At 36.9% G+C, this 16567-nt stretch overlaps 1 protein-coding gene across 3 annotated transcripts in view; it reads right to left on the minus strand.

Moving 5' to 3' along the window:
• Positions 1-16567, minus strand: part of ITGA1 (integrin subunit alpha 1) — a 157436-nt gene that overhangs the window by 2809 nt on the left and 138060 nt on the right. The window contains exons 29-30 of one of the 3 annotated variants that reach the window (XM_046672422.1): positions 13724-13812; positions 7136-10298 (exon numbers count right to left, since the gene is read on the minus strand). In XM_046672422.1, the coding sequence (XP_046528378.1) occupies positions 13768-13812 (45 nt within the window). In that variant the 3' untranslated portion in view covers positions 7136-10298; positions 13724-13767. Of the gene's footprint in view, positions 1-7135; positions 10299-12199; positions 12222-13723; positions 13813-16567 lie in introns of those variants that run through there. The other 2 variants (XM_046672421.1, XM_046672423.1) reach the window with 2 other exon arrangements.

Consider the following 16567-nt stretch of genomic DNA (forward strand, 5'->3'; position numbering starts at 1 on the left):
GTTTTTTAATTTTTCCTTTGTACTTTCATAGATAGAATTTTGGAGTTGGGAAGGTTCTCAGAGAAACTTTCTGGTCTGAAGTTCCATTCATATAAGAATAAACTTTGAAAGACATAGCAATGTTCAATCTAAGCACATAGAAATTGATTAAAGAGAGCTGATGCTTCCTTTTATAGTCAGTGGAAATAATATTTAAACATAAAGCAAATGCCTCACTGGAGAGCTAGGTATCCCCTAGGATGTCTGAGCAGTCCCTCTTTCTGTTGATTTTATTTCAAATATCATTTGAGCGGACGGTACAAGTTGAATCACTTAATAGCCAATCCCACGCAACTTCTCTCTTACTCCTTCTATGGAGACTGGAAGTTAAATATTCTATTTCCTTGCAATTAGGAATGGTCATGTAACACTATTATGGCCAACAAGGCGTAAGTGGAAGTCTGCTGGGAGGAAGGAATTCTGGGAAATCTTTTCTGATTCTGATTTTTTTTAAAAAAGGTCAGACTGGCCTTCTCCCTACCTTCTTCCAGCTTGGAACACAGCTGTCATTCCGGAAGGGGCAACAAACTGGCTTGTGACCAAGGCCAGCAAAAAGGCCAAGAGAATCAAAGTTTCCAAGAACTGACAATGATATCACTGAGCTACAGCAACAGTTCAAACTTATCTACCATTGGACTTCCGGTCATGTCAGAAAATTAAGCCCACTCCTTTTTAATTATTTGTTAAAATAATTAAGAAGTTTAATTTAAAAAAATACTTTTTATTATAAGGTTCCTTTCCTATTTCAAGAATATCTTCTAAAAACAAGTATCTTTTAACCTTTATTTGATTAACTAATATGCGTCAGAGGATTAAGTGACCTCTTCTATTTTATCTATATTATTATTCTTGTCATTTTAAAATTTTGATTTGACCAGGGTAGCTTTTATTCTTTTCCCCAAAACACGCCCATAGGTGGCACATTTTGGTGTCTTGGGGTTTCCAGTGTTTGTGTTGCATACTTGTACATGAAGGGGGACTGAGCTGGGATTCGAAAGTCATTTTCCTTTTGCCTCTGGTCTTCTGTTTCCTAGTTTTCCATGTTACAGATGAGAAATCTGTCGGAGTCTAATTTTTTTTCCTTTGTATGCAATATCTTTATCTCTTGAGAACTTTATAAGATTTTCTCTTTGTCTTTTGAATTTGAGATTCCACTAGATCATTTCTAGGATTGTGCCTTTTTAAGAACAATCCTGGCTGGAACTTGGTGAGCCTCTTTCATCTGAAAATTCTAGACGTTTTTCAGTTCTGGGAAATTTCCTTGTGTTATTTCCCAGATTATTGCTTCTCTTCCACCTGTACCTTTCCATTCGCCAGTAAATATTCTATGCATAGCGGGTCTTCGCCTTTTCAGTTTTTTTTTTTCCTGTTTTTGTTCCTGAGAGCATTGCCTGCTTCTGTCACCCAGCTTCATCACCATCCTTTGAGCTGCTGATTTCTGTCAAAGTCTAGGTATTTATAATTTCCTTTTTAAAAATATTTTTCTCTTTTTGGTCAGCTTTGTTAAGGTATAATTTCCATACAATAAAATTCACTAATTTGAAGTGGGCAATTTCAAGAGTTTTGCCAAATGTATACCGTCATGTATATCACCACAATCACAATGTGGAACTTTCCCATCACTCCAAAGAAGTTTCCTCACAGGTCTTTGCAATCAGTCATTCCCCCCAACTCCCACCTTGGCTCAAGCCACAGCAACTGCTATCTGCCTTCTATCACATAGTTTTACCTTTTCTAGAATTTCATATAAATTGAATCATCCAGTATGTGGCCTTTAGCGTAATGCTTTTGAGATTAAACTAGCTCTGTTGTTGCGTATCAGTAGTTCATTCCTTCTGTATTGATGAGTAGCATTCCACCGTCTGGCTATTCCACAATGATTTTTTTTTTTTGTTTGAGGAAGATTAGCCCTGAGCTAACTGCTGCTGCCAATCCTCCTCTTTTTGCTGAGGAAGTCTGGCCCTGAGCTAACATCTGTGCCCATCTTCTTCCACTTTATATGTGGGACGCCTACCACAGCATGGTGTGCCAAGCGGTGCCACGTCCGCACCCAGGATCCGAACTGGCAAACCCTGGGCCGGCGAATCGGAACGTGCACACTTAACCACTGTGCCACTCACCGGCCCCCCACAATTTGTTTAAATGTTGTAAACAATTTTAAGCCACTCTAAACTGAGTTTTATATTACATGAAAACAAATACAGCCTTAAATGAATTATTATTTCTCCAAAATACTTATTTTGTTCTGGAACATGTATACAAAAATATTTATATTTTTTATGCAAATGGAAGATGATTAATTTTAGTGTTTTGATTTATAATATTTGGGTATTATGGCTTTGATATTATCTAAAACTTTGGGAGAACCTTAAAGGCACTTTTAGGGATGGAATTCTTTAAGGTCTCAATTTCCTATCCTCTAAATAACCATTAAAAGTTTTTTTTACATTTTTTAGTTTTTGTTTTAGTTAGTATTTACCATTTTTTATCAGAAGTAGCTTGCTAATGTTGAAATAGTCTTCATTTAAACTTTTTACCCATAAGCATAATAATATAAAGATCTAAAATCTTAAATAAGCACTACTAATTTTTTGACCTATGCCAGCAGCATACATGAGCTAAGACATTCTTTGTAAAAGGCATTCTTTCATTTTACAAACCTTCATAATTCTATCAAGAACCTACTTGACACTATGAGAAAAGATCATTAGATGCAAAATGCATTATAGCTGTGTTGTATTTTGTGTCTGCATTGTCGTATATTGCCTTGATCTTCAAAACAGTTTATCATATAGTAATGATCTTAATATTGTTACAATTTTATCAATTGGGCTCTTTTATTTTTTGAATAAGTTAAAACACTCATCTGAGAGTCCTGACAGTTGGTAGAAGGGAAATACTTTGAGAAATATTAAGTGGAGAGGCAATTTTAGACACTAAAATAATATGGAGACAAAGATTAAATGAAGTATGACTTTGCACAATAAGTGGTAAGTTTATGGGATTCATTACTCTAGGATATAATTAATAGGTTAAAGAAGATTTAGATAAATGCACAGACACTTAAGTTGATGCAGAGCTAACATTAGAATATGGAAGGTAATTACATGCTTTCAAACAATTAGTGCTTCTCAGAAGCAGAGCAAGGCTGCAGCTGGAGTGAGAACTTCTCTCTTGGAAGAGCCCGAGATAGGCTGGGTCACACGTCATGAACATTGTAGAGAAGTTTCCAGTACTGAGTGACTTTTAAATTGCCTCCGAATCTGTGAGTCTATGATTAGTGACCACACTGTATGTTCATGGTTTTCCTCCCAAAGAGGTATAATAGCTGGATAAATAAAACTTTACTCAGTTTATCAATTCTTGCATTCATTCAATAATAAACAAATATTTCCTGTGTCTACTTCGTGCCAGGTACTACAAAGATAGATGTGTATTCTCCTGTATTAGTGTGTTCTCATTTTTCTTCCTGAGACTTCTTCTCAAGTCCCTGCTGTTGTTGGAAATGGCTTTGGAATCACACAGATCTTGGTTTTTATTTCAGTATCATCACTTACTGGCTTTATAACCTTGAACCGGCCCTTTAATTCCTTTGAGTCTCAGTTAAATTATCTGAAAAACAGAAATAATAATAATAATACCACCACTTAGTGTTATTGATCGGATTAAAAAGCATAATATGGAAAAAGTGCCTAGCCCAGTGCCTGGCACATGGGATGTAGGCAATAAATGTTAGACTTCTCTCTTTTTCCTCTCCTTGTAGAAAAATGGGAGACCACCCAGCTGCATCAGTTTCATTCAAAACTACCTGCTTTATGTGTCCCAATTGTAAATCTCCTGCAGAATACAAATGACCATTTAAACATTCAATCTTCATTCATGAAGATGTGGTCCATCTTAAAAGGTAGAAAACTGATGTGCTGTCAAACAATACACTAATTGGAATCTTTGCAGAATTACTCACTTATAGTGATGAGGTATGCAGAATGGGCAGGCATGAAAAACGGGTTTGAAAAGTGTGGGAAAAGGAATAACAGATGGTACTTGGGTGCAAAGAGAATAGAAAAGTCTGAGAGTAAAGGAAGGAAGAAACTGGAAAATGAGAGACTCAGCATGTGAAACTAAAGAGCCCTGGGCATTTCATCAAGGACAGTCCCTGGCATGGCTAACTTCCAGCTCCACTAATTACAGTCTGATGGCCAATTCTGGATGCTATTCTTTATTTACCAGGTTGAGGCATTTCCACTCTTGTCTTTGGAATACCATTTGGAATTGTAGTGTCTAAATGAATCCGTGCCACACATACTCGGTTGAAAGGTTCTACAAAACCAAAAATTTGCTGAACGAAATGGAAGCTAAAGACCAAACCTGCAGATGTTTCAATGCTGCTTTTATTAATTCAAGCCAGCACTTGCCAGTGAAGTACTAACTAGAGCCTTGGCACATGACCAAACTGCATTCAACTATGAAGTGGCTGGCAGCCTGGGTGCCTATGGACAATGGTGCTTGCCCTATTATTCCTGCCATCAGGGAGGAATTGGACCACTGAAACTGGAATCTGTGCAGGTCAGGGACCCTACCTACTGATTTAAGCTCAAGTCTCAAAGTGGGATGACTCTATGATTCTGCTCTACTCCACGCAGAAGTTTCATTTCAGGCACCAATGAGTCCTTGAAAATCTGCAGGACATTAAAATCAACACGAATACAAATCTAGGATTTCTATACTTAGAGGAATTCCAGGGGTCTTCTTCCTCCTCACAAGATTAGAATCTTCCCAAGTCTGGAATTGCACACATCTTAAAGTTCACTTTGTTTGATATTAACATAGGCACCTCCAGCCCTTTTATGGTTTCTGTTTGCATGGAATTTTTTTTTCTGTCATTTTCCTTTCCACTTATTTTTGCCTTTGAATCTAAAGCCTGTCTCTTTTAGAGGGCATATAGATGGACCTTAGACTTTTATCAGCCTGGCAATCTCTGCCTTTTGATTTGAGTGCTTAACCATTCACCTTTAATGTAATTATTGATATGGTCCAAGTTACATTTGCCATATTTCTATTTGTTTTCTATGTCTCCTGTCTTCTTTGTTCCACTGTTCTTCCTTTACTGACTTCTTTTAGTTAATGCTTGTAATATGCATTACAACGTCTTGTAAGCAAGAACTCAAGATGCCAGGTCTTGTTTCTAGGAAAAATTATTTTTCTAGAATTGTCAATAAAATAACCCAGCTGGTTTTGCACAATAAATGAGCCACATTTGCTATTATTCTTGGTGAGATTGTCTTTCCCACCTTTGCCCATTCACTCCTTGCTCTCTGCCCCATCCCACTCCTGTTTGAAGAAGTAGGTAAAGAAGTAATTATTTGACATCTGGACTATGGAGAATTTTAGTATGGCATGTATATATGTGTATAATGTTTATTAACTTGGAAAGAATGTGTGTGTGTGTGTGGGGGGGGGGGTAATTTTCCTCCCTATTGATGGCTATCACCCTCTTAATACTAAAGAAAAATTAAGAAATATAATGCTAAATTTTTAAAAAGTACAGGGTACCATGTTCTCTGTGATTTGAACTGTGTCAAAATAGAAATATGTAAAAAATAAACACATATGCCCAGAAAGACAATTTAATGTTAGTAATTTCTGTGCTTGTGTAATGACTGTTTTTGAATTATTTTTTCTGTTTTTCAAATTTTCCACAATGAGCATATATTCTCTTTTACCCTAAATGATTTTTTCCTGGTTTAAAAGTTGATACTCTTTTATTTAAAAACAATTGAAATAATATAGCTATTATAAAGAAAATAGAAATCACGTCCAGTCCTCTTAATGATCACTTCTATTCAGTTAACACTCTTCCTGACATGTGTCCATGATCATCACATTAATGTTATAATCAGAGTAAACAAAGCTACCACAAAAGATAAGAAAGCAAATATTGTGCCTATGTTCCAGACTTACAAATAATAAGTGCCGATGTACGCCACATTTTATAGCAAATACATATATCCAGATGCTTTTTGGTACCTCCACTGCAATCTCATCCTGGGTGAAGTGGGAACAGAATTGCTTATCTCACAGTAAGAGAGAAAAGACAGGGCACGGGGGTATGTGGTGACGCAAATTAGGTACGGGACCGGCGAATAACCTCTTTATAACTCAGTCTGTTTCCTCTGTAAAAACACCTCCATCATTCATCCTACACCATAATTTGAGGATGAAATCTTTTACAAGATGAACATGTGTTATTACTATTAAAAATTCTTCCTGTATTTTTTCTAGACCTTACATATTTTTATTTCTTTAAATTATAGATTGAATAGAGAAAATAACTTTTTTTTTTGACTTCTTAGTGTTTTTTCTTGCTTCACTCTATGTGGTCCAATCTATTATTATATAGTAGATAATTTATTATTAAACCATCTCATTAGGAGAAGATATGTAGTAATAGGATTCTGTGGTTTTTGTCTCAAGTTTGCAAAAGACTAATCGCATTGCTATATTGTGTACAGGAAACACCACAGACAGACTTAATTTGCTTTCAGCTTTTTCCTTTTACAGCATCAAAGCGAAAACCTACTAAGGAGCTAAAAAAAAGTTGGAGTTGTGGGTGAAATATTAACCTTGGATAAAATTCATGTACTTAAAATTACAGTAGTCACATTTTTGAGTCATTTTTTTATTTAACATAGTAGACAGGATGCTCATTTACCTTGACGTAAAATACACAGCTGATACACAAGATAAGATAGAATTATACAAAAATACCAAATCTCTGACCTCAAAGCAGTGTACAGGATGCACCATACATCAGACATTCAAAACACTGTTTTACTCTCTCAGCTATTTCTAATTATATCAGCTTAAATGACTGTTACCTATAACTGATTTCTTTTAAAACATGGGTTTAAATTAGGCATCTGGTAAATTACTGGAGTTAACAAAGGTCACGCTTCTTTGTTCCTGAATGTGATCAAAACATTTTCTTCTAAGGAGTCGGTCCGATTAAAGTCTTGTAGAAATGCACATACCCTTAAGCTATTCATTTTAATGAGTTTATTCTGAGGTAAATAAAAAAACAAGCAATGCAATACACTTTATGTTAGATGGTGCAGAAAAGTTTATTGGAGTACCTATGATACATGTTTCAGGGCAGTAGTTATTATATACAACATTTTTTCTTTTTAGTAAAATGGATACAATTCTTTACACTGTCCATTAACACTTTTACAACCTCACAGTAGTAATACACAGTACAGCATTCTTCTTAGAGGCCATTGTTTCCCATAAGGAAGGCAGAGAGGAGGCTGTTGCATCCTGAATAGGGGCAGAGGGTGTCTCAGAATTCAAGACTAAGTATGGGGATGTCCCACGTCACATGGTTCTAGTATGAAGAAGATCTGAGCTGTTGTTGCTTCAAATGATTGTTTTTACTTGAGCCCAAAGTGTGTTAAACTCCAGGAAATTAACCCTGGTTAATGGACAAGTAAAAATATACTCTATTTAATCAATTTATATGTGCAAAGTACATGTGTTAGTATTATGGGCGGGTATGACGTGGTCTGAGGGAGCTTACAGTATTCAAGGAGTAAAAGTATATACATAAAAGGTAAATAGCTTAATTTCCTCTCCTGCTCATTTTTCTGACTCGCAAGATGCCTCAGGGGCACGACAGGATGACTACCCCCTGGCACTGGACCTATGATGCTGTCACCTCTCAGGAAGCCACCGATGTGTTCTGTGTGGTGGCACCCTTCTGCTTGGCTACTCTGTGGAGGAAAGGAACAATCACATCCCTCCCTTTGCCCCATCCAATCTCTTCCCACCTCTTAAAGAACGGGGGTGGGTGCAGGGATTGTCAGCAGGGTATTGTTCAAGAGGACGCCTGGTTTACATTCTGTGTCATTTGGAAGATTTCTTTTTAAAATTTTGTCCCCATTCTATATGCATGGGTCAAACTGAAATAAAAGATTAAACATTGAGTCTCAGTCTTTTGTAGAACTCCTGAAATTCCAGACTGTCTTTTTTCATAAAAACGTGACTTGAAATATGGTAAGATCAAACATCATTAGTTATGAGTGTCATTGGTCCTGAGTTTATTGCCATGATTTCCGTGGTGTGTTAGATAATTAAACGATTTCCAAGTCTCAAGTTGGCAACAAAGAACGAGCTACCATTCAAAGTCCTGTAAGGGGCACAAGGCTTAGAATGAACGACCTTGCCAAGGAAGCCCCAGGTCAAAACAGAACATCCCTGCTGTGCAGTTGAGAAGAGAAGAAACCAACTGGAAGGCAGAAGGCAGAGAGAGCCTGTAAAAGGGCTGTAGCTCCTGCTGCCCAATCCTAAAATCATTGAAATTCTCCAGTCTGTGCTGGGAGGAAAATGCAAGGACGCCTTATGTAAAGTTCTGAACTCATTAGCTACGGGCGAAAGGTTTTGATGTGTTTAAAAAAGAAAAGAAAACAAAAGCTGATCTCATAGGATGGAGTCCAAGGTTAGAAGTGATAACTCATCCTCACTTATTTTTTGTTATGGTAAAATTTCACCAAGAAGTGCTTATGGATGTGTCTGATGTGGAAGGGCTGACCCCAGGATGTAGTGGGTTCAGGAGTTAAGCTCAGGAACTTTATAGGGGCAGAAGGATCCATTCTCATCAGTTAAGAACTAGACATCTGGGGTGCCAGATGTTGTAGGGAATAATGGGACTGGGGTTGAAGAGCCTACACACTCTCCTTTATGTTTCCTCAGGGTTGATAGTTAAAGGCTGTTACTTGGAATGTCTAAATGCAAGGTTAAATTTTAATATGAGGATCAAAGACATTGACTTGTTCACCAGATTACAATATTAGATGCTAAGTCTATTTTTATGGTTCTACATAAGATGCTGCACAGCAGTGCTTCCATTCAGGAAGTGGCAGCATTCATAATGTACCGCGGAGTCAGCATCTAGTGGGTGGTCTCAGAAGTCCTGTGTAGGAGGGATTTAGGGTCAGTAGTCCTATTGGAAGCGGTTGCCCAGTGGACTCACCTTGAAGCTGTGTTTGCATTAAAAAGTCTGCTCTTTACAGTTAAATTGTTTATTTTAGTTAAAAAATAGCATCACTGTGAGCATTTTAAAGCCCTTCTTTTCATTTTTTTGGATTATTATTTCCATAGGTGAGGATGGGAATTGTAGGGTGCTGATGGAGACCCAACAGACGGTTGCATCCTGCCAGATCCCCCATTGGTACAGTTGCTGATGGTGTTCCGTAAAGGTTTACAAATCTCTTAAAGATGTTCCATCTCTGAAGTGCACTGCATTTTATTCCTATTACGTTATACCATCTCATCCCGTTAGACTGCCAGAGAAGAAGTTATGACTGAAATCCTGTATAAATGGTCACCTTGCAGAAGCTAGTATTCACAGCAAACAGAACACGTTTTAAACAGATTTTCCTCCATAGTCTCCCCAAAAATCTCCCTTGGGGGAGAAGACTAACGGAGGGGCACTTGAGAAGTTTTGAAAATAAATGAAGGGTACCTAGGATACTATTTTTAAAAAACTGATCTGCCAGAAGCCTCTTTATTTGAACAATAACCGTGCTCTGAGCCTGGGTCTTCCCTGGTTTTCTCAGTGTTGTGCAATCCAAGACAGTTAATTCGCATGGAGCAGATTACAACATGTTTGACAAAGGCGTCATCCTGTATGAAAGCGCATCGCCTGGAAGTTGGTGGGCTGGCCATTCACACTGCACCTCTGTGGCCCTTCGGGGGATGCTGACAGAGAATACAGCCAGGGCTTCTCACAGCCTCTACTACAACCCAGCTTTACTCAAGTACTAGGCAACCACCTTTTGCTCTTGGTGCAAGTATTTGTTTTCCAACTGAGCCTAGACGTTGATTTTCTAAAAGGAAAAGAGGAGATATATATCTATCTATCTACGCATTTGTAGGTAAAATTATTATGTTTGAGTAAGCATCAAATTTTGTAAAATATCTCCTCCAGAAGCTTCATTTCAAGCACATTTATGACAAAAAGTATTCAAGGATTAAATTATCCATGAACCTAGTGCTCAGAGAAAACAAATGAACAAATTGGATCATTGAAGTTCGAATTGGATCATAGAAATCACAAATATTTACAAAGAATAACCTTCACAGTATCAGTCCAGGACTCTAGATTCCTAGAGAATGTGAAACAGCTTCTCTGTGGCTGTGGAGGTCTGATTTTCACTGCGTGTCATCCTTTATATTTTCTTACTTTCAACTCTTTTCTTCTCCTGCAAGTTCACATCATTTTATTAATATTAAAGGAAGGCTATAGTATTAAAAATTGACATGGAAGAATGCGGAACTATGTAGCATTATCTCTACTGGGCTTGAGATCAGTATTTTAAGCATAATTTGAAATACGATTATATTATGTGTGTTTGCATATGTGTGTATATATATATATGTATATATATATACAACGTGTTATATTTCTTTCTATCTATCTATCTACCTATCTATCTAATCATCTATCACCTATCATTGTCATCTAATCTATCTCAATGGTGTGCTGAAGCCAGCTCATGCTGGTTCATGAGAGTTGACAGATAAAGTTTCAGGAATGTTGCAAGCTGTTTAGGGTTATGTTGGTAGCTTGAAAATGACCATGGCAAGAATATTTAAATCATGGGAACTGGCAAATGATACAAATTCGGAATATTTTCCTCCTGGAGAGCCAGTTGTTAAACGATTTATTAATATACCATTGTAGGCTTGGTCTGGAAAGGCACTTCATACATAGTTCACAGTGGAAGCAATAATCAATTTTAAAAAATATCAAAATTAAAAAAAGAGAAAGTTTTTGGCAACTTAACTTAGCCAATAAGCTCATAGTCTTAAATATCACTCACTTTTCTTATTAAATGTTTTAAAATAAAATTATAGAGTTTAGTATATCTCTTAATCATTGACTGTGTTTTAGAACATTTGCAAAAAGCTAATTTGGGACATCTGTTGACTTATTATTTTAATCAAAGCCTCTGCATTTATGTTTTTTAGATAGTTGCAGAACTGTAAGCTAAAGTTAAATATTAATGAAAATGAAAAGTACATGTAAAGTGGGTGAATCAAACTTTTCTTGTTGATATAACTTTTGTGTGTTTATCTTTTGTAAACCCTGTCATTTGGTGTTATTGAGGTATTTTGTACTTAATTTGTATGCCTGCATATGTGTGTGTGGGTGCATATGTGTTTATACACACGCATGCATACAGATGTACAGACACATACACACATAAACCTCCACAAATTATAATATTAGGGAAATAGTATATCTAGTTCATTAAATATTCTACTTAAACACCAGGAATGACATGTTAAAAAATGTGCCAGCCTTATAAGTAGCTATATGATGTAGCCAAACAGCTCTTTCTCTCTTTTCTAAAAAAGTTCAAAATGCTATCATTTCTCTTTTTCTCCTTTGGGTTAAGAATATATTTAGTTCAAATGTGCACACTTCTGGCTCAGTGAATGTTTTGCCTAGGGATCACAGAGGCCGACTGAGAATTTAATTTTATGTGTTAGATTTATTTCTAAGAATGTGCTCAGATTGGAGCAGCACTGCTGAGCAGGTTTCCGTGCACTGGAGTTGTGCAACAGGGTGACCATGAATAAGAGAAACTGGAGTTTTGTTGGGTAAAGAAAGAATAGGTGGAAAGAGTGATTTCTGAACCTGGAGATAAATAGTGGGAATGAAGGTAATTTCAAAAGTAGACATTTCTGAACAAGGACAGGCCAGTAGAAGGATACCAAATCTCTGGGAAGACTGAGCCTTCCTTCTAGCTATTGATGACCTTGGCCCTCCCCAGGTGCATGGCTTCGACCATCAGGATCTTAGATGTAGATGTGGAGAGTCATGAGGTAGGCTGACTCTGAGTCCTCAGATAATTCCTTGAAAATTAGTTTAAAAAATTAAATCCAGGGGCTGGCCCAGTGGTGCAGTGGTTAAGTTCATGCGCTCCACTTTGGCAGCTCGGGGTTCACCAGTTTGGATCCAGGGTGAGGACCTAGCACTGCTCATCAAGCCATGCTGTGGCAGGTGTCCCACATATAAAGTAGAGGAAGATGGGCACCGATGTTAGCACAGGGCCGATCTTCTGCAGCAAAAGAAGAGGAGGATTGGTGGTGGATGTTAGCTCAGGGATAATCTTCTTCTTCCAAAAAAAAAAGGAAACTAAAATTAAATCCACGGTATTTAATTTCTCTGTTGGTTTGCTGCATCATGAGAAAAGCAGAGTCCAGGACTTTCTGCATAATTACAGGTTCTGGTCTTGTGTTGGTCAATTGGGTGGAGAGAGGAGTTGTTGTAGACGTGACAGCAAATTTTACAGCAGTAGTTCACACATGCAGCTACTATACATTCATTCATTGTTATTTTCCTAAGAAATGGAGCAACCTAGGAGTTTATGCTACAGTAGAGTCCCATGCACCATAATGATTACTTCAAGAACAAAGAAGCACATACAAAGGTGTTACATCTTTCTGTTGGTGCGAGGTTTCAAACTTGAAATTCTTTAAAATACATTTCTGGAGTTCTATTTAAATATTAATAAGCCACACTTAAAAAGCAGTGGCTTCTTGGTAAAATACAATACTGAAATGGAATACTGCATTTTCAGAAAAATAAGAAATGTGTTTGGAAAATTAAATACTTTTAAAAAAATTAAAAATAAACATACTCTCACAGCTTGAGGGTTTGAATGAACCATGTACCAAGGAGTTGAGAAAACTCTTACTTTTGGTTACATCCTGGGACCCCTAACATTCAAAAGCTGCTCAGCAAAGATGACTTCAGCATTTCAGTGGCATCTATCTGCACTGCCATGTTCCATTCAGAAACCATTTTGGCATATCCCACAAACAGCGTGGCTTTTTGTGACAAATCACTATTATGCCACACAAAACTGATGTGTTTTTTCAGTATAAAAGAGTTTTGAGTTTTAGAGCTCAATATCAAAATTAAGTGTGTTCTGTAAAAGCTTAAATTAATCCATTCAGTGCACTTGCTTTTAAACAAGTCTATCTTGATTTTCCACCCCAGATAGAATTTCAGCTCAATTACACTATTTTCCAAACACTCAGGAAAGAAAACTTTCCAGTGCAGAACCCAACACAAAGATGCTGACTATATTCTCTGTGATTTAATCCTATTTTCATTCCATATTGTCTACAGACTCTACCTGCAATTTTTTTCTCATTTGAATAGGGGGAAGTAATCTTTTTCAGGCAATTCCTTTCTTGGCATTAACAAATGTTGACTGTCATGTTGATGTCGATATCCATCAGGAATCAATGGAAAAAACTGAATTTATATTGTTTTGAAAGTAAATGTTTCAATGATCATAAAAATCTTTTAATGCACTCCTTAAATACTTTGAGTGGTTATTTAATATATAAACATATTTGTACAGGTTATTCTTCATCTTAAAAACATTTTGTAATTTTGCTTAAATACTCATCAAAAATGAGTAATTATTTAAAAATACTTTTCATCATTTCATAAAATATATCTTTATGGTATTGTTTTGGGATCTAGTTTGATCTGTTATTTTCCAAGTGATTAATCCCTGATGGATTACATAAAGTTAGATGGATTATATAAGGACTATGTCTTTAATTGTATTTATAAATTTCTTGTCACATATTTTAGGCAAACCTGAGGATAGGTCATTGAATAATTATTTTTTCTTGTAAAATATTTCATTTCTCCATTTTCTTCTTTAGTGGTCTTTTGAAGAATCCAATCTGTTGAGAAAATACAAAACATAACACAATTAATTATTAGAATTTAGGCGATAAATACTAATCTCCTTGAATACAATTTAAGTTAATAATACGTTAGCAATTTTGGGAATACAAACAATCAACATAATTGAGAGGTAGTCTTTTCATTGACTTATTAAGTAATAATGAATGTCAAGAAATGACATTTATGAAATTGTTATTTCACTTTTTAACTTTTTCATTGGTTAAATATATCATGTCTCCTAATAAAAATTAGTACATGTGCTTAACTAAAATAAAGAGTTCTGGGAAAACGTTTTAGGAGGTACAAATGGCAGTTAGCTGGCACCGTCTCTACTTTGCCATCATCTTTTTTGCAGTGATGTGGCAGAGAAATTTCCATCAGATAACTGATGGTCATAAGTTAAGGTCATTGGAGTCGATGGAGAATCTGGCAGGTACGCTATGGCTAAGGGGTTGGGGAGATTTCTGAGTTGGGATTAACTTTAACTGTGTCAGAAGATCTATGAATATGGGCTTGACACGAAGAGCCTCTTAAAAACACCCTGTATCATTTGGATATGAAAATGGAGTCCTTGAAAATATGGAAAACTTCAGATAGGGGTGAACAAGGGTCATTTTTCATTATGATCTATGATCTGGGGCATCATAAAAATTACAAGTGATTTATCTACTTGTTTCCTATTATAGGTATTTTAAAAAAAGGAAATTAAGGGTCTTAGAGAAGTATTTTTTTCCCAAAATTTGCAAGTGAGCTATACTAGTTCAAGCAAACACAATAAGTTAACTTTTTGAAAGTGTGGTACCTTCATATCATATTAAACATGAAGTTATGGTAAATTCTGCAAGGAAATTATATATTTTTAAATTAATTATTGAACGATTGAAGGCTTCGAGGGGATAAATGGTCAAAACATGCAGTGTTAAATCAGAGAAGTTTTACTCAGGGCTTTGTGTCTTCCGCCATGCCAGAATCTAGTTGTGGTAGATGAGGAAAAGGGAACAGCAGAACAAATGAACATGAAAAAACAATAAATTTGTCTTCTGTAGAATGCCAATTCTCCTACATGTCTCAGTCCTGTTCCTCTGAGCCAATTATAGAAGATTATAAAAGTTCTGGATTCACAAACCATTAGGCCCCTAAACTTGCTCCTGCTTGTCCTGAGTCGAAAATCAACCAGACTAGACTTTCACAAAAGCAGGTGGTGAATTACAAGGCTTTTCTCTTTCCTGCCCAGCCAGCTCTTGATCCTCCATCCTTCCTTTCTCAAGCCTTTTTCCTTCTTTTCAACCTTCCTTTGTTTTCACATATTAAATTTGCTATTTTAAAACTTACCTTCTGTTAACTTTTCCCCCCAACCAGTTCTGTTAACCTTAGGTTTTTAGTGGAAGTTGGATGACTGGAGTGGAGATTAGGAGAATATAGTTTAGAGCCTCAACTGGATGGGGCCAATTCTAGACAAAATTTGAAGCAAGTCAAATTTGTTTTCTGCCTCCAGACTTTCCTTGTAGCATTTGCTTTCCTTCCTTTTCTTTCCATATTTATGTAATGATCTTATTTATGCTCCCCTAGTTCAAAACCCTATAGCAAAGGGTCTGATTAATCAGTCTGTGGCAGAAAGTATGTGCTTAATGTGGAATGAATAAATTCAACCTAACATGTAAAAGGCTAAAAAATGGTGAGGTGTTACTCCCCATCCACACTCCCCAAGGGTATACATATTGAATGAGGAACAAAACTTTAGGGTTAATAAGTGAATCATCAATGGTGGAACTTCAGGCATCAGTATGAGATCAAGTTAAGGGAGAGGAGTGTCCTGCTTTCTCAGGGTTCTTCTGTGGCTGAGTCTCATTCTACTCTATCGGTTACACTGGCCTGAGTGGGCTTCCCCCTCAGCATGTGGTACCATATTTCAGGATGTGTTTCTCTATCTCTTTAAACCCATGTCCCCTACAAGGTTCTTCCTCTCAACATTAAGTAGCTAATAAGATTTTGTCAAGATTTTGTCTGCCATGTGTACTGCTAAGATGCAGATATAGAATGTGTCTTTTGAAATGGAATCATGGCCTGTCCCTTGCATGGAGTCATAGACTAGGAATTCCAGTGAATGCCCAGACTCGTGGGATTTGGGAAAAGGAGGAAGAAGAGATAGTCCGGAGGCGTCTGCTCCAGATCTAATTAGGATAAAAAAATGCCTGGGGATGAGAGTAGCTTTCTGAGCCTACTGCAGACCGCACATATTCTTCAGGGATTTTCAACACAGCTTTCAATCAGGAGGAGGGGCCATTAATCTTCTAGGATTAATGGAAATGCTGAAAGTCTGAAGTCAACCAGAGACTCTCATTCCAAAATCAAATATTTTAATACTTTGCAGAGAGTTCATGACCCTCTTGAACAAAACCTAATTCTGGAGTCTGGAGTAAAGAGCCCTGTCCCATAGCGTGCAGCAGTGGCATGTACCGGGAAAGGGATGGGTGTTGCAAAGAGAGCATCACTTGAATGCTTGCTAGCTGGTAATCTTGGGAGAGTTGCTTAACTTCTCTTTGCTTCAGTGTCCTCAAGTGAAAAGGGAGTTGAAATACTTAGTTGAAAATGTTGTAAGGACAACAGAGTAAATAAAAAGCAAGAGAGAACATAGAGCGGTGGGGTTAATAGTCTTGGCACTGAAGGGAAAGGACCTAGATTCAGATCCTTTCTCTGAAGCTTGACAAACCATGTGGCCTTTGGGAACATATTTAACTTTTCTATGCCTCA

This window comes from Equus quagga, chromosome 9 (assembly GCF_021613505.1).
Source record: "Equus quagga isolate Etosha38 chromosome 9, UCLA_HA_Equagga_1.0, whole genome shotgun sequence".
Lineage (NCBI taxonomy): Eukaryota > Metazoa > Chordata > Mammalia > Perissodactyla > Equidae > Equus > Equus quagga.